Source organism: Hypomesus transpacificus, chromosome 11 (assembly GCF_021917145.1).
Source record: "Hypomesus transpacificus isolate Combined female chromosome 11, fHypTra1, whole genome shotgun sequence".
Lineage (NCBI taxonomy): Eukaryota > Metazoa > Chordata > Actinopteri > Osmeriformes > Osmeridae > Hypomesus > Hypomesus transpacificus.
The window spans coordinates 16467631-16492679 of record NC_061070.1 but is presented as its reverse complement, the minus strand read 5'-3'; the positions used below and the strand labels follow the sequence as shown (position 1 = coordinate 16492679).

General features: G+C 40.8%; 2 protein-coding genes across 3 annotated transcripts; one reads left to right on the top strand and one right to left on the bottom strand.

The window, feature by feature from the left end:
- The first annotated feature begins 4609 nt into the window (after nucleotides 1-4609).
- Nucleotides 4610-7939, top strand: six3a (SIX homeobox 3a). The gene is made up of 2 exons (XM_047029587.1): nucleotides 4610-5423; nucleotides 7075-7939. The coding sequence occupies exons 1-2, from the start codon at nucleotides 4732-4734 to the stop codon at nucleotides 7265-7267; spliced, it is 885 nt and encodes a 294-aa protein (XP_046885543.1). The 5' UTR covers nucleotides 4610-4731; the 3' UTR covers nucleotides 7268-7939.
- Nucleotides 7940-19127: 11188 nt separating this feature from the next.
- On the bottom strand, nucleotides 19128-24560 carry six2a (SIX homeobox 2a). Of its 2 annotated transcripts, none has more exons than XM_047030187.1 (2): nucleotides 23630-24560; nucleotides 19128-22399 (listed from the first exon to the last, which is right to left on the bottom strand). In XM_047030187.1, the coding sequence occupies exons 1-2, from the start codon at nucleotides 24193-24195 to the stop codon at nucleotides 22099-22101; spliced, it is 867 nt and encodes a 288-aa protein (XP_046886143.1). In that variant the 5' UTR covers nucleotides 24196-24560; the 3' UTR covers nucleotides 19128-22098. The 2 variants fall into 2 exon arrangements, with proteins under 2 accessions (XP_046886143.1, XP_046886144.1); XM_047030188.1 differs by having other exon boundaries at nucleotides 19140-22399; nucleotides 23636-24553.
- Between the last annotated feature and the right edge of the window lie 489 nt (nucleotides 24561-25049).

Here is a 25049-nt window from a genome sequence, read left to right as displayed (position 1 = left end):
TACAGTAAGTACAGGGACATTCCCCCCGAGGCAAGTAGGGTGAAGTGCCTTGCCCAAGGACACAACATCATGTGGCGCGGCGGGGAATCGATCCGGCAACCTTCTGATTACTAGCCCGACCCCCCTCACCGCTCAGCCATCTGACTCCCTATTACCTATTCCCTATTACCGTTTTACCTGAATTGAGAGGCAGCGATGTGTTGTTGATTGGGCTCACATAAGAGGCCGAGTCCACGTAGGAGAGCGAGCTCTGGTGTGGTGGTGATTAAATGAACTTCTGGAGAGCCAAACTGACATGTCAAACCCGATTGACCAAGTAATACACGATAGCAGCTTGCGATATTACACGGCGGGCAGATATCTTAACAAGCACACACACAGACATACGTGCGTGCGTGCGCACACACACATACTCACAAACAGTCTCCGCCACACACACTTTCACACACACACACACACACACACACACACACACACACACACACACACACACACACACCATTTTCTCTTGTTAAATCAAAATGACTCAGTGTAGCCCCACCATCCGATGCATCATGGAGTTCAGTCCGGCAAAAGCCCTACTAAGAGTAACCGGAAGAAAGGGAGTCTGCAGTTCCAGCCGCCCGGCTCCATTCAGAAGAAAAGCTTCCAATGGCTTCATTAGAAGTAACGAGTTGACACAAGGTAAATCTAACATTGAGGCGCCATTCTCTCCGTGCGCAGAGCGCCCTCATTAACTGTCGCTAACAAGCCGTGCAAATACACTGATTGGACAGCTCCCGTACTACCCCGCGAACTTAGCAGGATGCCCACTTAATGAGACCACACAAAAAAGAAAAGAAGTTGGAAAAAACTCTTCACAATCGAACAGTTTGGAGTTTGCTGAAAGGGTTAAAGTGTTGCGTCCAGAAGACAGGCATCTCAAAGTTGCATCTCAAAGAATTGAATAGGATGTAGCCTATCCTAAAACGATTAGTGTGACGATAGTTATGCATTGGTGAAAAATGAATAAATAGTTTTTACACTATTGTTTTACGTATTTAAGGATACACCAGTCAGAAATTGTTATAAACTTCCTTTAAATTATATCTCATCTCATTAAATGTTCACATAACCTTTTTCATTATTGAAGTATGCTACACAGCAACCTCCTTATGCATGCCTTTTTTAACAACAAATCACAAAACAAATATTTTTTTCTTTCAAATATAGCCCTGGTATTCATTCCGTTATCATTATAATAGCGTAATGATTGAGCAAGACAAAAGGTGTACCTGTTATGGATAGATAAGAAAAAAGCAGTGCAGCACTCCAGCTCTGTGAACTGCGTTTAGGCGCTCTGAGAAGCAATGAGGGTTGTGAGCCGGTAGAGAGGGGTATTTGCGCCCCGTCCTGACCGCATCACATAGCTGCATGCAGTTTGTGCCGTGCAACGATGGCAGACTGTTGGTCGTTGCGTCGTTCTACAGTAACTTTGGGAATATAGTGGACTACTCTGATTATTTGTCTTATTTCCGATTTTTTTAATTAAAATTTGTATTTTTCCTAACAGAGTTTGTTGAAATTGTGATTTATCTGACTAAACATTTTTATAAGACCAGCTATCGGAATAAAAGGGAAATCCACACGGCTCAGAATAACTAACAAACTTACTGGTTCCGGATTTGGAATGCAACCGCTGTTCTCGATCAAATGGATTTCTCACAACAGAAAGAACACGCACAGGATAGTCCAGTCTTGCATATGTAGTGTCCCGTGGTGACAATCATCCATTTCAAACCTGCTAGGTAGAAAAACAATTGAGTGAGATGAGAAACAGAGATAACTCATGCCGTGGATTTGTCTAAATCTTACTCTCACTCCAAAAGTTTAAACGTGTCTAAATGAACTTCACAAAAAATTGTCTGCTGTCGCTTCCCCCAATCCGCATGTGACTTGAATTCTGTCATTGAAACATCTCGATCTCTCCACTGTCCGAAGCGATTGCATTCCATAATTCACAGCGCTCATAAATCGTAAACTAACAAAAAATCTGAAAGAAAATAAAAGGACCCGTTACTTCCAGCACACTAGTTCTTCGCCCCGGAAAACCCCACATTACGCATGCATGGTGACTGACGACTGAGTGCAGCATTCACAGATTTTTTGGTCAACATCTGAGAATTTGAGATCAAAGTGAAATAAAAATTAAACTGTTTTCTCACCTTTTCAATGAGCACATCTGTCTGTTTCTGGTCTCCACACTCATAATATGACGTAACGAGCATCTTTGTTTATTTGACCCCTATTGGTACATACACAAATAGCCTACAACTAATGGAAACGACCACATTTCGAGTTCATTGTCAATAGCCAACGTTGAATAATCACGCGTGGACAAGGTTAATTAAAACTTTTGCCGGTGTAAGCGTTATAATTCACGCGTACATTGTAAAATCGAGGGATTCTGCAGAAAATAAACAATGATCTAGTTAATGGTTTGACGGCATTGAGGACCCTGCCACCCGCTGGTTATAGTTAAGAGTGTGGAGCATTAGAAGCTGGAGGATAAACAGACAATTAGACCAGGTGAATAAACTTGTTTGGGGGTGTTAATTACATGCTTAACGTAAACAAAAGCTATGTAAAAGAATGTGAATCACCACTGAGCTTTGGAATCCCATTCAGGTTTTACATTTCACCTCTGTCTGAATGATTTCCGAATTGCCTGCGAGGGTTATTTCCAACTAGGGCTCCGTCTACTAAACATAATTCGAGGTATTACCTGCAAACACATAGAATCCAGTAAAAACATGGTCGACCAAGCTAGGTCACGGAGTGACTGTGTATATCGGGAATAGTTCTGCTAATCCTGCTCCTAATATTGGTAAAGGGGGAGGTTAGTTTTACCACTACCACCACTGCCAGAATGGAAATACCTCCTGTTACTTCCAGACCAGGAAGCAACGGGACCAATTCAAGTGCCACTTGGAATTACTTCTCCTGAGTTTCATATGACAAGGGAGCGAACAGGTTTGATCCCAAAGACACAACCTGCCCCAACGCTTACAAGAAGACTCTCACCGCTGCAGAATACAACTCACGTACACACGCACGCACACACGCACACACGCAAACATACACACACACAACACCTTAAAAGACTAATACGAGGCAAATATGAAAACGTCAAAAGAGAAAGGTGTGCCTGCTTAGATAGGATACTTACTTCCTGTAACGCTGGAACTGGTGGTCTAAAGTAGACAACGGAGAATGTACACATCTGAGAAAGAAAAAGAAAAGTTTTGAATTCCTGAATGATTTCGTAGAAAGGCGGCTTAGGATAATTGTGTCAGCTTTATTGAGACCGGATTAACCGAAGTCTAGATGCTACGCATTATACATGCCCTTACAATGTGACCACTGTTCGTAACAGAGTGAACTCACACTATTTTAACACCAGCTAAACCCTGTCTAAATATGAGGCAATACCGTCGCTTTTGACATAAACATGAAAATCACACCGCTACCGTGACTAATGAAGCCGAATCTCATGACACATTCAAAAGTGTATCATGTGATATGTGTGGATACTTGATCAACACAGCCTAATGGTTAATAGATTTATTCTGTAAATTATTTTGTATGAATAGCCTATGCATTAGTTTAAATTACGTTATAACATATAACAACATTGGTAAAACGTTTCTTGGGTCAAACGCTCCATGGATCCGTGTTTAATTATCACAACAACGCATCGATATGCATTTGGCATCAGAACTCTGTGTTTGATAACACGTCGGGCAGCGGGCCAGGTCTTCACCGCAGCGTCTCACCAGCCCGGGCTGAGTCGGATAGGACGGCGAGCGGCAGCAGCAGAGTAGCCTGAACCCTGACCAACTCCGGTGGAGCCACCCGTACTGCTCTAACCCAGCGGAAGCACAGCCGTGTCACAGTAAATACTGACATATTGCTTTTCCATACATGTAAAGTCCCTCAAATCGTGACCGTTTCAAATACTTTATGTACTATATTTAAAAATATAAAGGAATAATTTTGTAGCCTATTGAAGCACAAAAGGACAAAAAAGGAGGATAAACAAAATGGGCAATGGCTGATGTTAGCAGGCATCCCTCTCCAAAAATGGAAAACTGTTCCCATGTAGCCTACCGAATAGGAAAAACTAGTGAAAATATTGTGTGAATACAGTATTAGAGTGGTCTAGTATGTATTCAAACGTAGGTATTTTCTCGTGTATCCTTACTTGTCCATTTGTCACCTCTTAGCCCCCTCCCCACCTAAGCATCTCTGCCCTACATATCTTCTTTAACTTTAACGAGCCTCGTTAAGATCGCAATAATATTCCACCCACTAATTGCTCAGTCCATTCAACAAATAGGCGAGCATTGGCTTCTACTTCTTGTGAGCCCGTGCTGTGGGAGGGTGGTGTTGAGATCGGAGTTTGTGATAACCCCCCGTGCGTGCTGCAGAAGTGGTGAAAGCCTCGGTCTACGTACTGGCTAATGATTGGCACGCTTGACAGTGATTGGCAGGGCTGCCATGACAACCTCACAACGACACCAAGAAGACCAATAGAAAAAGCGACACAAAATGTTTCAATGCTACACTCACGGTGGATTTAGGGGGGAGATATTATGAGGCTGGTGTCATTAGGCGATAGCTATTGAATCATTCAATCTTTACTCGTCGTTTCTTTTTCTTGATAATTTTCTTTCTCTCTCAGGTCATTCCATGGTTTTCAGATCCCCTTTAGAGCTTTATCCCTCCCATTTCTTTCTGCCAAACTTCGCTGATCGCCCTTTGCTCTTGGCGAACAGCACTCCCAGCACCAGGTCTCCAGAAGACTTGTCAATGTTTCAGCTACCGACCCTCAACTTCTCTCCGGAGCAAGTGGCGAGCGTCTGTGAGACGCTGGAGGAAACCGGAGATATCGAACGGCTGGGACGATTCCTGTGGTCCCTGCCCGTTGCACCGGGAGCATGCGAGGCGATCAACAAGCACGAATCCATCCTGCGAGCGCGCGCCGTTGTCGCCTTCCACACGGGGAATTTCAGAGACTTGTACCACATCTTGGAGAACCATAAGTTTACCAAGGACTCCCACGGCAAGCTGCAGGCCATGTGGCTGGAGGCGCACTATCAGGAGGCCGAGAAGCTGCGTGGTCGCCCCTTAGGACCGGTTGATAAGTACAGGGTACGAAAGAAGTTCCCTCTGCCCAGGACCATCTGGGACGGCGAGCAGAAGACGCACTGTTTCAAGGAGCGTACACGCAGTCTCTTAAGGGAGTGGTATCTCCAGGACCCGTACCCAAACCCGAGCAAGAAAAGAGAACTGGCTCAAGCCACAGGACTCACTCCCACACAGGTCGGAAATTGGTTTAAAAACCGAAGGCAACGAGACAGAGCCGCAGCAGCGAAAAACAGGTTAGTGTTCCATTTATTGTTAAATGTAGCATACAACCTAGCATAAGGAAGCTGTTGTTCATTTTTTGGCAAATGTTCATGCCCAAGATAAATATGTTCGTACATAAACACGCTCAAAGAAGTGTTATTAAAAGCAGTCGATGTTCAGGGTTGAGGACGCAATGCTACGGTGACATTTTAGTCATATCCAGAAGTAGGCTATATTGGTACAATACTGTTCTTTTAAACCTTTCAAAACATATCTAATCACGTTGTGAGTTTAAACCATGCAAACGGTTATTTGTATGCGTGAAACAGACTCTGACTTAGCCTAAGCTAAATTCCAACGCTGAATCGACTAGCAAGCGATGGAAATCAAAACATAGCCTCATGTTAGCTCATGCACCACAGTCAAAACAACATCACATTCGGTATCTTACCAGGAAAAGGCTACGTTTCGAAAATGATCTACCTTGAGTATGTACAGTTATCAACATTTCCAGCAATATATTAGTCTACATAAAACTATAATTTTGTTGCCATTATTGTGTCCGGTGTGTGGACTTAAAATAAAGCAAGCACAGATACACATCTTGTATTTTACTTAGAACTGATTTTTATGTTCAGTGTGACAGGTTATTTTGAAATGTAAGTTACACGATACACCTTTGAAACGGAAACACTATATTCAAAGTCAGTTATTATCAAAACATTGTTTGAAATTGATCACTCCAGAAATAGTTATCTGTTGATAGGCTATGGGATGTTACATTAAAAAAGAAATAGATAGAAATAGATATCAGGATTACATTAAAAAAGAAAATGAAACCAGCTTAATAAACTGTTATTTTACCCCAAAACAGAATAGCTTTGTGTTGTGCACAAAAGGCAGGACACTTGATTCATTTACACATTTCAGTGGCTGAAATTCTAAGACATCCATTCTAAAATAACTGGGCCTATTGCAAATACATAGTACATTACGTTGTTGTGCAATATTAATTGACCTGGAAAATGATTGAAATTACATTTGCAGAGATATTTTTAAAAACAACAGCCATACTATTGATACAAAATTACATGCAAATAGCTCTAATCATTTAAATAAGCCTATATTGTTAACGTATTCAGAGTAAATATACATTTCCATGTCCCAGTAATTCGTGCCTATAGTGGTAGACCTACTATCATCGAGATAAGCGTTTAGGATGTCTGGAGTGATTCAAAATTTTACGTCACTCATTCATACACAGGCTTATACACAACCTATAAACCCAGCATTCTAAACAGGTTATATTTCTAATTCAACTGTTATAATGTGTCTAATTTCTATTTAGGTATATAGCCTATTATAGGCTAGCCCATATTAGGAAAACATAAAACAATAATATTGTGATAGTGTTAGTATAATGAAACAATGTACATTAATTGATATTTTAATTTGATATAATTTACTATGCATGCATTTTGTTACAAGGTGTAGGTTTTATTATTCAGAAAAACATCAACAAAATTCACGGACGAGCTTATGCTAGGCTATTGCTTTTTGGTAAAAGCATTGCTTGTTGTATACTATATATGTATAGCCTATTCAAAGACAGGCTAAAGGCTATTTTGCAGTGGGACATAATGTATCTAAATGCAGTTTTTTCTACTCCCTTTTAATCTCCAGGCTCCAGCATCAAGGGATGGGACAGAATGGTATGCGGTCTCTCTCAGAGTCCGGCTGCACTCCGCACAGCTCGGCCGAATCGCCGTCGACTGCCGCCAGCCCCACCACCAGCGTATCGAGCATGACAGAACGAGTCGACACCGGAACGTCCATTCTTTCCGTGACCTCTAGTGACTCGGAGTGCGATGTATGATACAAAAAAGAGAAATATTTACAGGGAATATGGACCTGAACAACTATGAAATATTTGGGGATGAAAAAAGGACAAATTGATATAAATATAAAAAAGAGATAGGCCTAAAAGCACGTCTTTTTCAAGCGCTTTCAATGGACCCACGCCTTCCCCCTACCCCCACCACTACTTGCATGATATATTTTTTTTGTATCTGGGGAAAATACTCTGAATTCATTATTTCCACATGGACCATCCAGAAGAGGGAATAACAAGAATATGGTGTTTAATCGCCTTTTTCATCTCCGTTTTAGTCCAAGTGATGATGCCGGTCAGCCAAGATGCAATCCTGTTTTACTTTATGTTCATCAGACAATCATTTAAGTCGTAAGCACCTTTTTACTACACTTCTGTCACTGCCTGTGTGGGGTACTGGTCAAATGTTGAACTGAATCGTTATGACTGTATCAGATTTTTATTTTTATTTCAAGATTTTATATTGAATTATGTATATCTCAAATAATGCGATCATTCTCCCGGTCTGTAATATACGTGTAGGAAATATGCTTGTACATATTATTGCTCTCCTGTCTCCATCCTCTTTTCTATCCTTCCTCACTTTTCTCAACTTGGTGTTCCTACATAAAATATTTGTCAAAGCGTAAATCTAAGTGCTCTAGGCGTTTTGTTTGTTTGTTTTATACTTAACATGGGAAAATGATGATATAGATACACGTGTTATCAGTCACAATTATGCAAAATAAGTTTAATATAAATTTGGAATAGCCTATTGCTCGACGACAATTCAAGTCGTTCTATTTCCCCGGGGGTCGCCTAAAGCGCTTATTATTCAATGTTTCTTTCCTGCGTGTTTATGTTAATGTATACATTTTTAAATCAAATACAGTATTCATTTTTCTTATACATTCTGTATTAAGTCTCTCTTTTCAACACATGCTAATTGCTTATCCAATCTCGAGCGTTTATGAGAACAACATGTATGACGCCATATGTTTTCATCATCTGCTTCTGCATTCACAACAAAATAGTGAATATAGGACATGTGTCCAAAGCCCTGAGCAAGACGTGAACTAGACATTAATCGTGTAGGTTTAAAACATAAACCTGCAAACGGGCTTGCATATGTTATGGCAAATGTCAACGTCATGTAGCCCTTAAATGTGAGTACCGTTTCCTCTTTTGTTTACGGTGGCCAGTGAATACAGAAATTAAGTAAACGCGCCATTAAATGGTGTAATCATGATGGACTCCTCCCCTAGTCCAATCTCCTATTGTGGGCCAGTGAAAGAGCTTTTCTTCCTCAAGCTCGAGCATTCCCCCAAAAAGGCTTTCCCCAGGCCTTCCATCCGTCCCAAACCAACCATAATGGCCTGGGTTTTCCTATATTTGCAACGCCACTGATTTCACTGGTTGAGCCTGTCTCTTCATGGTTGTTCCTCGACACTGTCCATGACAGATTTTTATTTTATTAGCATTGACAAGATGTGCAATGATCAATGTAGGATGTTCAAAATGCGTGAATATCCCTTTGAAAGTCGAAAGAATGTGCCACAGTAGCTGAAAAAGATCCAAGCTACTATAGGCAGTATAAAAGGCAACTCCACCAACATTCACTGAGTGGACTGTAAGAAAACTGAGCAAGTGTGCCATTTTCATTATTTATGTAATTGAAACTTGGGATTTATGAATGAGTTGTACAGCCATAGGTCTATGGTATTCAACAGGGCAGTATCTCTTTAGTGCAAAAATCTTTCTCGTCCAAAGGTCACCCACAGTCCATGAGTTTGTCTTCTTGATCCTAATGTTAGATGTTTGGATTGGCGAAGCATTCCTTGGTCACATACACACAACTCGGTGTCTTCAAGTATAATAGGCCTACTACTAGCAACAAAACGCTGCCTTAGCGTGATGTGTTAAAAGCCCAAAGCTTCATTTCAAACTACTAACACTTGCTACCTCTCCACCTGCTTGACAGTAGCCTTACCACAGTTTAAAGTCGGTGATTTGGTTAGTGCATTGACATCTGCACATTCAAAAAAGGAAAGCTGTTTTCCTATAATGGAAGATCAACACGCATCTAAATCTAATATTTGACATACCTACACTTTATTGTCTGCAACTTTGCGGTATATTTAATTTCTCTATTTTTTGTAAAGAACTGTCCCAAGTTCTTAGCCTGTTCGACGACGGTCAAGTCTGGGCGCTGTTTACGCCAACACACACTTTCAATCTATTTGTAATGACCTATTATTCTCATAAAGTCTAACCTAACTTGCCAAAGTCGTCCGGATAGAGAAATCAACCAACCTAAATGTTTAGCACTAATGCACCGGACACAAATGCAAAGAAAACTAAAAAGCCTTGATTCCATAGCAATCATTTGGAGTTGATTGTGGTTGAAGTAAATCTGCATTTAAAATAATTCTGCGTCTTAAGTCTATCTGCAGGAGAAAGATATGCCCTATCACCATCACGGGGAGGTGGAAACCGCCACCCCGCCATTGCTGATCTGTATCTGCCTGGTCACTCTCACTGCACAAGTTTATTTGCCGCGACAAGACCCGGTCATTGGGATTAAACAATCGGAAACTGACCAGAATTTATTTTCACTTTAATGAAATTTTTTAAAATTAAGATTATTTAATTAACCTAATGTTTACACTTTAAAAAGTGGATATTTACAGAGTTATTTCCTTTATAAAATATTTTTTAGGGCAAACAAATGACCTTTGACCTGTTTTGGTGGCAGACTTTTTGTGTTTAATGTTATTAGTATAAACTTCAACGTTTTACTTCGCCTTGTGGTACACTTGTGGTAGGCAAATGGTTGAAGTCTGTTGCTTCAGCGGGGATCATTACTGCGTGCTCGGGGTTTTTGTTCGTGATCTGTCAAGTCAAATATGGATCATGAGACAAAAGAACTTAGCGAGGAGTAATCTCTGTGTGATACTCACATGTGAATACGTAGAGAGAGTAAACGAGAATGTGAGACAAGTGGAGCTACAATGGACGGGCACGTTTTTTCCTCACTCTTTCTATGTGTATCGTCTATAGTGCGTGTGTCACACCAACTGAATAAAGGATTAATTGTCCTTTTCCCATAACCTTGTGAGCATAGAGGCAGCCGAGAACTATTTGGCCATGGTCTACAGTGAGAAATGCTTGCCCTGCCCTGTTTTTTCTCTGATTTCACCGGTTAACTGAACACAACTTTTCTATTCGTGTGTATTCATGCAGCTTCCAAAGAGCGGCAGTTCCCTCTGACCCGAATTCAGCGCGTGTAGCAGCGGCACAACCTCTAACTGCACAGTGCAGGCGTTCTTAGGCAGGACCGGGCCTTTTAGACTTAATGCTTACTCATTTTTGCACAAGTCTGAAATTAGGTAAGGTAAGACGTCGGAAAAACACTCAATGGCAAAAAGATATGCTTGCCTAAAGTGATATAATACCGATTTAGATTTAGCCTAATTAAGTTTTAGGCCAACGATGAGAGCCACGTTAAGGATATGCAATACATGAGGACTAAACATTTAGACGGCATTGATTACCATAACAATAATTTGTAATGGTTGTTAGCTTATTTAATTAGCTCTCTAGTGTATAATTTTCACACTGTTAGCTGTTGATGGATACTACTATGTAGACAAAAACAAACACAGCATGTTTGTACGGTCTCATGCCATATCTCCCCCTTCATGCTCTTGTGTGTGTTCAAATGAGAATGGTTTCAGAACGACCAAACTATACAAGGGAGCATTCCATGGATAGGCTATGTTGATATTGTACTCTAAGTACCATGGTTACTGCACCTGCCAGGTTATGGTCATTGAGAGACAACGCTGGGCCAACGATAAACATTCTTCTCTCTCTCTAAGACTACAGGGATTTAAAACTGTAATTCTATTAAATAGTAATTGAGGGGTCACGAGAGGCTATGATACAGGATCAGTGGTATATAAGCCTCTCGTTTGAACTTTAATTTGGAGGCATAGGCAGATGGGATCATAGCCTCTCTGATGCTTACCGTTTAAAATGTTCAACACTAGGGGAAATATGCTTTAATGCCGATTAGTACCATTCCACGAGCTCTTTTAAACAAGCACAACATGAAAGCAACCCAACTTTAGCTTGTTCATCCGCAACACACCTCTCTGTTGCTCAATGGGTGGAGGGGGAGGGTGAAAGAGGGGGTACGCGGCTCTGATCTCGCGCCTTCTGCACACTGAGTGGACAGACCCGCGAGCAGCTTAAACACAGCCAGCACCTGTGATTTCAACAGCTATTCTCATGCCATTTTATGGCGTTAATGTATGCAGTGAGAAAGAAAACAAACACACGAAGCGAGAGTCATTGAGACAAATAATATAATCTACGAAGCCGCAAGCATATCGTTCAGGCACATATATTTATAGGTCAAATGTATTACAAAAAAAAAAAAAAAGTCAACATATGACATGTTTAAATTAATCATATTGGCTATATTTAGGCCTATCGTAGATCGATGCATGCTTTGCGTGAAATACACGGCAACTGAAGCCAGCAGGTCTACTTTAAAGGTGCATTTTAAATACAATTTTTGTATTTTACTGTCATTCTGTTGTATGAATACAATTCTAAAACTCCGGAACACCAATCACTTAAACTATCAATTTGAGATGGCTACGTCCGTTTGAGGGAAAGGACAACCGATTAAAGGTAGACAATTCAATTAGCAATTAGTATGAATTTGAAAGAGAGAGAGAGAGAGAGACAGAGACAGACAGAGAGTTTTTACCTCATATCTCATATCCGTTCACTAAGGCGTCCTCCGGCCGGCCTTCTCAATTAGCGCCGCTGCTCGCGGAGCCCCGCTGAGCCGGAGAGGTTGCCCCCCGAGTCACCAATAGCACCCCCTGCGTCTCCTACGGCAACGCTGCCCAACAATCATCAGACCATTTATAGATTGACTCATTTTGTAAATAATCTTTGACATGCTAACAAAAACACCATTCGAGACAACTTTATTAGCAAGAAACCATTTAAACAGATGTCATGTTAGCTGGACTTTGGTGACACGTTCCCCCTGATGAATTGGTGATTGTTCCATACCCTGTCAGTGAACGCTCCTCGCTATTGTCAACCCGGAGAGAGAGTGCAAGCCTGGGCAGAAACAAGTCCCTTCACTCTCATTGAAAGAGCCGGATAGACTCGGCCACACATCCAAACCCGCTCAGCCGAGGACGAATAATGAGCGACAGACTGCCCGCCTGTTCAGTAATCATCTTTTCCCCTGTCTTCATATCCCTGTCCCTGACACCTTCATCTGTCCGTTTTAAACATACTTTGCATATTCCCAGACAGTGAAACCCAAATAGGCCCAACCAACATGTCTATTGTAAAATAACCAGCAATTGCGTTCACATAGCCTATTTATTGCTATCTATACATTCAAAATACGTTTAAAGATAGGCAATATATCCAACTGTTAACTTCAACACGCAACATTAATTCTGCATTTAAAAATAACAAAAAATGTAATAATACCCCAGTTTAGTAGTTTTAATGTGATGGCTAAAGCAATTTAACTTCTTAACTATCCTAGTTATGAACAAATGACTTTTTAACATGGACTGTTAATAAAAACATATTAAGACCAATTTACTTTTTAACTATTTAGATCTGGTTAAACAGCAAGAAACTATAGATCAGGTGCTACAGGATACAACCTACACTACAAATCTGGGCATTTATCTGTTAGTCACTGCACTCCAAAGAATGACAGTAGCCTAAACACAATTACACAGCCTATGGTCTAGTTCAAATACGTAAGTGGAGACGCGGCCTACTCATGATCAAGTAAAAGCCTACCCTGGTTTCTTTACACACATTTTATTTTATTTAATATTTAATACATTATCGATTCATAACAATCATTCTGCGTAAGTGGAATGAAAAGTACACAGGACCGTTTTAAACTGCGTGCACATTCTTAACAAAAGGTCGGAGATTGACTCCAGTTGGAGTCTGGTTGGCCTTATCAATTTAACTTCCATTTAGAGCAGTAGAATAGATTACCCAGTGCTGAGCTCGTGTTCACAAACTGCCTCTGATTGTGTGGATTCCAAGGATAGCAGCAACAATAAGGTGGTTCAAGTCGGCAGCATTACGCATGCTCATACTGCCACCCAGTGGGGTTTTTATGTAATAACAAACGGTACCAAGAAGCGGTGTTAAACGTTTAAGCATGGCATGAGGCCTGTAGAAATAATGTGACTGGAAATCTAATGGTAAGAAATGTTTTGTTACTGTTAATGCTAAAGCGTTCACATGTGCCCTGACACCGGAACAAATCGTGATTGGTTTGTTCAGTCTCATGAATAGGCCTAAAACTAATTCTAAACCACAGCACCACACCCAACATATGAACATGACGTATTATAATTGTATGCTTTTTCTTACATGGAGGTTCGTACACTCATACCTCCTGTCTTGTTAGTTTCATGGAGCTTCTTGCGCTCCAGTTAATGCCCGGGCACCACGGGGACAGGGTCTGAACAAGCGCGCGCATTAATGTTTTATCATATGAAAGTCAAATGATGTTGGAACACTGAACTGGATTTCCATTTGTGCTAGATCAAGGATTCAGACGGCAGCGAGTGTAATGGAATCCCGACTCCCTGGTTAATTTTTCACCACTGATACCCAGGGTTTTCGAGCTTCCAAGGAGAAAATCTAATGGGTTCAGTTGGAGCGCGGCCTTTTAGAGTTAAACTCTCGGGCGAAGAGCAGGAGACTGAGAGGGCCCGCTGTAAATGGACGGTAAAACACGCTTATAGCTACAGGACAACCATTAATCCCAGTCTCAAAGGAGGTAGGTAGCCTGGTATAGGAGCGAGTATCAACTTTTTCACTTCCACTTTAGGTTCAACCCCCACCCACTCAAATGCGACCGTATTTTCTTCATGAGCGCCTGCTGGCGAAAGTAACAACGAGTGAAGAGTCAGTGCAGTCTATTTCCATTACATCCATAAGAGGACTCATAAAGGCATGCATGCTTCCTGAGCGAGAGAGAGAGAAAAGATGACAAATAAAGATAACTACAGATGCAAACCATTTAAAATGTAGTTGCCATTTGACTTTAGGTGCTGCCTTTGAAGGCACATCAAATATAGATACCAATAGCCTGTACTAGCATTTAATCTCAATATTGCAAATCACCATGTAGCCTACTATATCTGAAAAACAGTAAACATTCTGTGTTGAAAGAAACTGGTGACCTGTAACAAAAAAAGTCCACTGTCTTCTTGGCCATGAAAAACAATTGTGTTCATCTCAACACTACCACCTTGAAACCAGTTGTCTCAATCAATAATTTTCTAAACACAAGATACTCCTTAACATCTATCTGAGGTAGCACATCCATAACTCTCAAGTTCCCCACCCCATGCTCTCCTAGAACCCAGAGATGAAGCTCCCCTGGCCCCTTGTGTTACGTTCGGACGAGGCCCTGGTCGAGATGAATGGTGGACCGGCCACATGTTTATTTAATGGGCTTTTGTACATGTGGTGAGTGACTCATCTGGTCTTCAAAGCAAACTCTTTAAAAAGGCATCTGTCCTGAGGTGCCCCTGGGTCACATGCATATTTCAAACCCCTGCTCTGGTCCGACGCAACAGTCCTGCTAGTAAATGGGGGTCAGCTGTACATCACACAAGGGGGAGAAGATGAAGCTCTGGATGATCAGAGTCAGACTATCTGGTTTATTCTGTGTGTCAAGATAATTCAGTTATCAAATGGTAATTTCCAGACTGAGGAGAAACTGTTGGGCCACTGTAAAGATTGGAAGGTTTATCAGTGCAGAGACAGGATCACATAGCTTTGTGTGCGATATGTGATGGTGAGGCAAAGGGAAACACTGGGGAAAAAAGGCTCTTTGCTCGAAAATGTTAATGGACAATGTTCGTTTTTTTTACTTACCAAATGTAATCCCTAGTGACCTTTAGGATGAGAGCATGGACAGAGGGTGTTTACTGAGATTATAATATTATTATTTCGTTTTCATTGAATTGTCAAGCACACACTCACAGAAACACAGAAACACACAGACTTGGAACTTGTTGTGTAACAGTGTCATCTACTGACTGAATCTGGTATTCATCCATGAAGTGGATGGGAGACAAAGCACTGACATACAGGTAAGTAAAAACAGGAAAATACTTTAGTATCTCGACAAGCTTGAAACTTCATGGCAATGAGGTGGTGTGAATAACTGATAACATATACATATTGTTTTAAATATATTTTCTGATAATATACTTTTAACCCAAACTCTGCAGCCGATAACTGATCTGACATGACATATGTGATGGTAGTCATTTCCTGGTTTCCCCCTTCATAATCACTAATGGCATAGAAGGAAGCCAGAAGATGCATCTGAAGGATCTGGCATATAATTGGGTCACACTTCAGAGGGTGAAAACCTGTTAAAATGAGGACCTATCAGAGACCAGACACCAGGGGGCGCCATGACCACAAACCTTCACATCCAACGATTGGATTCACTCTCTGTCTCTCATTCGATCTCAACCTTTCTTGCCAAGCACACACGTGGAGACAGTGACACACACACACACACTTCTTCCTGGCGCTAAGAAGCAACTGAAGCTCACTAGCAGACTAAGTCAGGCAGTAACTGGATGTAAAAAAAAACATTCTAAATGACTACAACAGCAACATCTGAGAAGTATACAGCTTGAAAACCAGTGTTGTGGAAGTTATCATGATGAGGGAAGGAGGAGAATGAGAGAGGAGTAGCAGAGAGCAGGGTGGAGGAAGGGCAAGATAGAAATAGAGATGGGGATGGGGGGGATACTTATGCAGGAAAACAGAGAGAAGGGGAGGAAAGAGGGAGGGACAGAGAGTTATGGAGGCAGGCATCAAATATTGTAAAGATGGAGGTCTGATCATAGAGGAGGGGAAAAGAAGGGGGGAGAGGAGGAGAGAAGTGAGGAGAGGAAGGAAAGGGATGAATAAAACAGAGTGGGGAGATAAGAGGAGCGAGGGAACATGAAGGGTGAAAAGAAAAAAAGTGAGGAGAAAAAAGGAGAAAGATTGAGGGGGGTAACACAAATGAAAAGTCTAGCTTGCATTTTGCCATTGTGTGGTCCTAATGAAATTGTCAAACAAATGTTAAATATTTTCAAATTGTGGTTCATTAAGTCATACTAAATTTGATGTATTATAAAACGTTCCAGTTTTACGTAAGCTAGTTTTTATTGGTTGGACAGCTTCTCTCTTCTCTTCTGTTCTCTGTGCTTCTCCCTGTTAGATCGATCACCTCCGCTAGATGGCGTACGCACCAATAATACATGCGACCTGTTGCCGTTCATTCTTAAACGTATTCCTTACAAGACCATAACTCTAAGTTTGTGTTTATCTGTGTGCACGTGTGCGTGTGTGTGTGTGTAAGCGTGAATATACACGCATCATTCATTGAACCACACTCAGTAGTCGTTGTTATGGTTTCCATAGCAGCAGGAAGAACACTCATCCTCCATCCAGCATGTTGGAACGTTCCACAACAGTGTTGATGTTGACCATCAGGGCCCAGGTCACGCCCCTGACACCTGCATCCCCGTGCGAAGCAGGAAAAGAGAGCCTGGTTGCTTTTTCAATTGCAACGACAGAAATGTAATTAACATTGTGTTGCCGTTACGTAAGACAACCCAGTCAAGTGCGCATTATAAACGATGTGATATTGATGATATAGGCCTACAACACTTCACTCCACTGTTTTGGTTTCAATGTGTAAGTATTTAGTTCTCTGTCCTGAAAACAGCACTGGTGTTTACTGACAGTTTCGTTTCAGTTGACGAAAACGGGTCCCACACACTCACACACACGCACACAGAAACATTCACACACATGCACGCATTCACACATAGGCCTACTGCACACACGCACACACACTTTCATACGCACACACATACTATAATACACACCTAGATCAAGTAAAAGTCTGGCTCACTCAGCAGTCTACCTGGTCCTACCCGTTTGGGTGGAAATTTAAGGAAACCCAACCAACAGTTACACAAGCAACATAATTCACATTGATATGTGATTGTGATTTCACAATTATGTGTCAAGAAAGATATGTGGGTCTGGAAAGTAGGCCTACCAGTAAACATATTTTGGGGGGTTGATAACATCATTTACTTTGATAAGTTCTAAGGCTCCAGGTCGCTTTCTATACATTGAAGGTCATGTGTGTAATCTATTGGGTTATGTTTATTGGCACAGTGAGTAGCCCCCAAAACGGCAATCAGCGACATTCACAAAGTGAAGCTGTTGGCTTTTACGTATTTGATCCGCTTCTGAGCTGCGCAGAGGCCTAAGAAACCTCCTTATTTCAACATCGGTACTGATATTACATTCAACAACACGTTGAAATTGTATTCGCGAATTCTACTCCTATACTGCAAAATGAAGGCAGCACAAATGGTGATGGTAATCTCTAGGGTGGACAGATGTAATGGACGGCATCAAATGACCACCCAAGAAAGGCTATTGTGAACTGAAGGCTGTTGGTAAATCTTCAAATTTGAGTGGTCGTGGTTTTCCGCATTGGTCATCAAGTTCCACATGTTTGCAATTTCAGTTGCAATTGCAAGAACACGCCATTGTTTTGACCCTTCAAGTCGGATAGTCTTGTAGTTCTGCAACACGACTTTTTTACTCGCACAGGTCATCCACCGTGACAGATAGCAGCAGTTTGTACGGTAACTTTATGCGTCCACTGCACGCGGGGAGTTGCCTGGTGCATTAATGCTTGGCTTGGTTCTACTCCCCTGACCACGGCGCGCTCTTCCTTGACCGTAACACAACACCCCCCGTTTCCGCTGTTTCATCTATTTTATGGGATGCACCTGATACACTAAAATGCGTAATGGTTCAAGAAACGTTGAAATCAATGTGTCCATCAATAACCGTCTCACTGTATTTGACCCTGAACAGTTTGCAAAAAAACCCCGAAACTAATAAAAGGACATTAAAATACAAACGTGCGCGTAGGCTACACCTGTCAGATAGAGACATGAAGTGAAGTGAAAAAGTGAAGCCCATGACAGCAACAATGCCATGAAATACAGAAATACAAGCATAAGAATGACAAGAATAACAAGAATAAAACACAATTACCACTTAAACTGTACTGTCAATAACAGACCTAGTGGAATTTTCAGTTGTTAGCAGTAGGTCCAGTACTACGTAATGATATAACTTTTGGGGATACACATTTCATTAAATCTACAGTAAATATTTTGTTTTGTCTGACTAAAAGAATGATAAGACTCAATGTCGACTTAAAGATGTTTCACACTGCATCTGCCATGGATAGCCTTGTAGAGTCAGACTGACTCTATTATCGACAATTTTGTAAAGAACAGCCTTCGTATAGAAAAATCATCATATTAGGATAATGTGAATACCCTGCCCTAAACAAATGAGAGGTAACCTTTTTTACATTTTGATTTAAAAATATATTTATCATAAACAGGCATAAACTTAAATGTTAAGATGTTATGTTTAAGATATTTAGCATGTTCCTTAATCAAATGTGTGTCACATCACGTAAAGACTACATTTTCCAAACCAATTGAGAAATTCATACAAAATCTTTTAATAAAGTATTACAAATGTTGCAATATTGAGGCTACAGTAGGCCTATATGCATTTCACTTATTTAAGGTTATGCATGTCACCACGCAAAAACACCTACAGTGCAAACATAACTATGTTTTAAGAGTTATCACATTACAGCATATTTATGCATTACAGGAAAACTAAGTTTCAATGAGGTTTAAGGTTTGCCGCTTGAGAGTCAAGAAACATATGCAAACTGGAGTTGATACATGCCTTTAAGAAAAACTATGTGTGTCGGGTAGCCAACAATATGGTAGCATAAAGATGACCAGTTGTCTAAGTAGGCTTACGTAGAACGGCAAATAACTGAAACTCTGAAATTCTGAAACAGGACACATTGACAATCGACAATGTGTCATGGACAATTGCGTGCGTAAAGCATGTCCACGTGCGTGAAGTGATGCGCGCATCAAGCATTTTGCCTTCAACTCAAGGTATTGCTATTTGCCAAATAACTACAGTTTTAATCTATGATTGATTTGTTCACATTTGCAACAGGCTCAACAGCATATAGGCTGCACTGTATTTTATTGTAGCGTATTCATCCGACAAATTCCTGAGCAGTATTGAAGCAGAGGGATAGTTTATTTGCCAGCATGACTGTTTTTAAGCACTGTCCTGACCTGAGATGTTTATAAACCACAGCGATGACATTGATCAAACGATGCACGCTGGAGGCTAATAGTATTTGTCATGTCACTTTGGTCCCGTTATACTTGGAAATTCTTCGGTTTTCAGATTAAGTTTAGCCTAGTTATTGTTTTATATGGATTGGCCTATATCTAATTCATGTCATTTAAAAGGGCCTTTGTTTATGTATAAAGTGTATTCTTTTTATTCAGATTCCATTGGTTTTCGTATGGTTGCCGAATAAGAGTCCCTTTTCCGTAAACTAAGATTCCAACTAAATATCTACAATGCGCAGCATTTATACCCAGTGGGAGTCTTGTTAGCCCAGCTTTGGCCGGCAGATTTCCCTAACATCTTTAGCCCAAAAGTTTAACAGCATTCCCCACCCCTTTCCAAGAACATGTGCTGCACTCACGCGCTGGTAAAACATCAGCATTGCTCAGCAGGAGAAACACAGAATTTAATGACCACCTTGCTCTTCTCGAGAATTTCAATAGGTCTATTTGTTTTGTTACAGTCTAATCTTTGATCTTAAACCTGTTCAACGAGAATAACTTTGAAGAATTCATCTTCAAACTGTTTTGTTTATGTAGGCTTATTTAAATAATACGATTAATACAAACATGTGAACACAAGAGCATGGGTGATCATGCACAACTAGTCTCTGATATTCAATATTCCATCAGCTACTTTTAGTATATGTTTGTACTTTAGTTACTTCAGTATCATTTTGGTTAAGTGTTTAAGAAATGTATGTTATATTATATTAGCAGTTACATCATAACAAATAACAAGGTCATGAACATTTCCATGGCCAGGACCTAATGAAGCAGAAAAGCATCTTGCAAGTTGTGGTCTTATATCTGCAAATAGCCACTGTACAAACAATGCAAATACTGACATCCTGAAAATGAGGCGAAGTCATAGCCATTTGAAGAAAAACATTCTGTACACCTTTGGAAAACATAAAATATTGGGTTAAGTTGTGATGAAGCTGTTCAAACAGAGTCCTCTTTCAACACAAGTTATAGTTTTGTATTTAGTTATTTATTTTATGTCTCTGCTAACGCCGTACTTTTGTTTCCATCATCGACGCGAGGACAGATTAGATGTCATCACCTGAACATCAAGGATAGTCCATCCAACTTCAACCAACTTGTTTGTTAGTAACTGCCAGGCTTCTGACAGTTGTGAACGAACGTTTTTGAATTAAAGTTAAAAAAAGCAGGCTTAGACCTACACTTTCATATGCCATAAACATAATTATGCTAATCATTGGACATGTTAAAAACGGACTTTAATACAACAGCGCATGGTTCCTGACACGTGTAATTTGAATATAGTTATTATTGCAAAGCATTTCTGCATGCACAATGATATGTTAAACTGTTCAAGGCTATAGTCTAAATGCAACACATGTCGTAATGTACACTGAATGAACAGTCTTTCCAAAGGCTTCATAATGCAATGTCACTTCTTCAATTCAAACATTGATACTGTTTCACAGCATCAACTTGAAAACTAAAGCGCATATACAGTAACCTATCTATCTCTACACCCATAGTTTTTAAACTGCTGAATTTGATCCGTATATACTGTCTATAATATCCTGCAAACAACATCGTGGCAAGCGCCACTCAACAATAATAATATACAATCTTAGAAAGCATTTATCAGGACCTTTTAAATGCGTATTGCGAGTCAAACTGTAAACTGAGAGATTTTAAATGGATAATTCTGGCCATGAGCTAAGCACCTGTTGACATTATATTTTCAAACCGTTTTCATAATCAGGGTGTTCGATTCACAAAGTTTTTTTTTTTTTTTTACCACAAAGACCATTAATTGTCCATCCCATAAAAAAAGATCTCTCGGGGGAGGCTTTTGAAAAAATAACACTTCTCAAAACAAAAAGCAACAAAAGCTGGATAAACTTAGTGGGAAATCACACACGTTCTCCTGTTAATAAATGCATTTCTTGTTTGTTTTTCATTGTAAAGGTACATGAAACTGTAGTTGGATCGTTTGTTTATGTTTTATTGTTAATCGCAAAGTTTACATGCAGTCGTTTTCCAAATGAAAATACAAATAATAAAATAATATATTTAGTTGTTCACAGGCGCCTTTTGTGATGCAAGATACTTATACTAAGATACCCCATACAACACAAAATAAACTGAATTTGGCTCTCTTGGAAAACCTGTGTAAACGAAAGGTCGTGGGGATGCCTACCTGACTGAGTTTACACGCGCCTATCCCCTAAAATAATAACGATAATAGTAACAAGAATTAAGACATTTTATTGTTTTCAACAATATAACATGTTATTACATTCCGGTAAAATACCTTTCAACTAAACTCCTATGGACTACCATCTCACGTCTCACCGTGCTGCACATCACAGAAGCCCCCTAAAGAGTCCATTCGTTCCTTCCGCCTTTACACCTCGCCTCAAGTGCCTGAAGCGTGTCTCACACATCCATGTACACATACAAAGTCTCCGTCCAAGCAGGCTCCGCTGATTAGGAGCCCAGATCCACCAAGTTAGACGACATAGGGTTCAGTATAGTGTCGTGCAAAGAGTGGTGGTGGTGCACCGAGTCTGCACTGGGCACCGGGATGGCACTGGGTCCCGGTGGCGGTGCAAGGCCGTGCAGCGACTGCAATCCCGAGTTTGATGTGAGGAGCATAGCTGGGCTCGAGGACGTGTGATCCGGCGTTCCCGAAGGCGTTTTGTCGTCGTCCGAGCTCCCCAAAATAGTTTTATTTCCATTCATGGAAGAAGTCAATGGGTTGTGACTGTTGCTGTTCTCGTTGTTTTCCCTATGAAGAGGAAAATACATAATTTGATGAATCATATATGTATGTCAACATAAGCTATAAAAACAACCAAATGCAAAACTACACTACGCTTACACTATTTTAAAGCATGGCAATGCCTGATCAATTAAACAATATATGGTCATTGACAGAAAGGGACTTATTGAGATGAACAGGGACTATAATTAAAAACAATTATCAACGTCGCTAATTTGACCAAATATTTGAAAAGCACTCGTAAGCACGCCTGCACACACACACACACACACTAGGCTATGTCATTGCTATTCATTGATTTCGTGAAGTAGGCCTATTCATGTCAGAGATTAGGTAGCAATAATTGACACCATTGGCCTGATCACCCCATTAGTGTGAATGTAGACTACAGTTTATCTACCTGAGCCAAAGTTTTGTTTGCAAAATTGAAATTTAAACCTTCTTTAGTAAGTAGCTCAACTTTTAAATATCAACAGTTTTAATGCATTCGTAGTGTAGTCACACATAGGCTACCTTCAACTTGAAGGCCAACTCATGGGCTGGCAGACATTTTTGACAACCCAAAACGATTGTTCTATTAGACATAATTTAAAAGTCCGAATCGTAGTCAGTGACTTTCAGTTTTACAATGAACAATCAGTGATTTATGCAGTGCTCTGTCTGAATGACTTGCCAGCGGGTGAAAAAGGACACCATCTCTCCACGGGCACCTGACTACAGATATCCTTAATATGGTGTTTATATTGTTGTTGTTTTTTTACTTGATTGGTCATAACCAAATGTAACAAAACGGACACATATAGCCAGGAAAATAAGTCAATTTATTGTCTAAATTGCGTTTCACATGCTTGATGTTGACCTCGGCCTACGCATGTGAACTACAGGGTCGATTATATTGAGGTAAAAGGCTACATGATAGCCTGCTTCATGGGAGATTTTTCTAAATTGATTTTGGATGACCACTATATGAACATTTACTTACTTATTCAGGAGTTATTCTGCTATATGAAATTATGCAGGCCTACATTTTACAGTACTCTACACCCAACCAATATCTTTGGCAACTTCTTGTGAAACTGTTTGTGGAATAGTCATTTATAGAGTCGACCTATGTAAGTCTTTCCGTCAGCCCAGTTTCCACGGTAGATTTAGTTAGGCCCATGTACTTTTTATCAATAGTCTAAATCCATATTTCACTCCTCCAGACCGACAGACAACAAGTAAACAATCACTTACTCGTACCTTTCCTTGGCCTCTGCAGCGCGGTCTCTTTGCCGTCTGTTTTTGAACCAGTTACTGACTTGTGTTGTAGTCAACCCGGTGGCTTCTGCAAGCTCTCTTTTTTCTCGCGGGGAAGGGTACGGGTTATGCGTGTACCACTCTCTGAGCACGCTCCGGCTCTTCTCTTTGAAACAGTAACTCGTCTCTTCGCCGTCCCATATGGACCGAGGCAGTGGGAACTTTCTACGGACACGGTACTTTCCCACAGCCCCGAGAGGACGGCCCCGGAGCTTCTCCGCCTCAATATAGTGCGCTTTGAGCCACAGCTGCTGTAGCTTCGGGTGGTTGTGGGGAGAAAATTGGTGGCTTTCGAGAATCTTATAAAGCTCTCTGAAGTTTCCTCTGTGGAACGCAACCACAGCTTTAGCTTTGAGAACACTCTCGTTTTTGTGGAGGTGCTCGCAAGCTGGTAAAGACCATAAAAAGCGCCCGAGACGTTCGATATTGCCACCCTGTTGGAGAACTTCACAGACGCACGCGACTTGCTCTTGCGTAAAGCCAAACGTTGGAAGCATAGACATGGTTGTAAGTTAATAAACAGGTATGCTTTGCTCTTCGACCACGTCCTTTCTAGCGCTTAAGACATTAAAGTATGTACACAGTAAGTCCATGAACGACAAAAGTTTCCAAAAAATAATATGAAAACGGTAGATAAAATCCAACCCCTTTGAGAGAACCGATGTCCTGTTCAGCCATACAAAATACAGAGCATTCCCAGAAAGTTAATCAGAGAGAAAGTTTTTACTCCGTCCTCAGCCGTCCTCCACCTTTGCTATGTCGTTTCAACATAACCTACTCCTAAAACCAGACTCGCTCGCTTGTTTTAATAATATTATTCTAAGCTGGCAAGAGAAGCGATTATGTGAACTGTGATTGGTTGGTTATCTGACCCGGGGATGGCGAGGATAAGACAATAGTATTAGTCAAATTATTTGCCATGGTTACGCTGTCATTCATGGTAACCTGATACTCTTTGAGGTGGCTCCCTGGGCCGGCAGACTGATTGTTCCCTGCACTTCAAGCCCGCCTACCAATAGAAATATTGCTCAGATTTTTCCTTTAAATCGGATTTTTTCTCTCCCCTCTGTTTGACAGGCAGTTGAATCAGCCATTGAGCACAGAGTAGAGATCCCATGTTTGGGATGAGGATGGCGCTAGAGCGCGCGGAGCACCCGGCCGCGTGCGCGCACAATGCGTACAGCTCGTGTTTACGAGGGAAGAATCTCCATGTGTGTTCTGATTACTCTTCATTAAAGCTTAATGCAGTGACTTTACATTGAGCCAATATCCAAAGCCTTCCATATGTACTACATAACTGTGTGTCTAAAACAAAAGTATAGTCCAGCAACATAAAAACTTTTAAAGATTCAAACAA

Bases quoted from the DNA above. Each gene is read 5' to 3' on its own strand.
- six2a (XM_047030187.1), bottom strand. From the start codon at position 24,195: ATGTCTATGCTTCCAACGTTTGGCTTTACGCAAGAGCAAGTCGCGTGC. The intron at 22,400-23,629 runs GTAAGTGATTGT...TCCTCTTCATAG, and splicing joins GAGGCCAAGGAAAGGTACGA to GGAAAACAACGAGAACAGCA.
- six3a (XM_047029587.1), top strand. From the start codon at position 4,732: ATGGTTTTCAGATCCCCTTTAGAGCTTTATCCCTCCCATTTCTTTCTG. The intron at 5,424-7,074 runs GTTAGTGTTCCA...TTTAATCTCCAG, and splicing joins GCCGCAGCAGCGAAAAACAG to GCTCCAGCATCAAGGGATGG.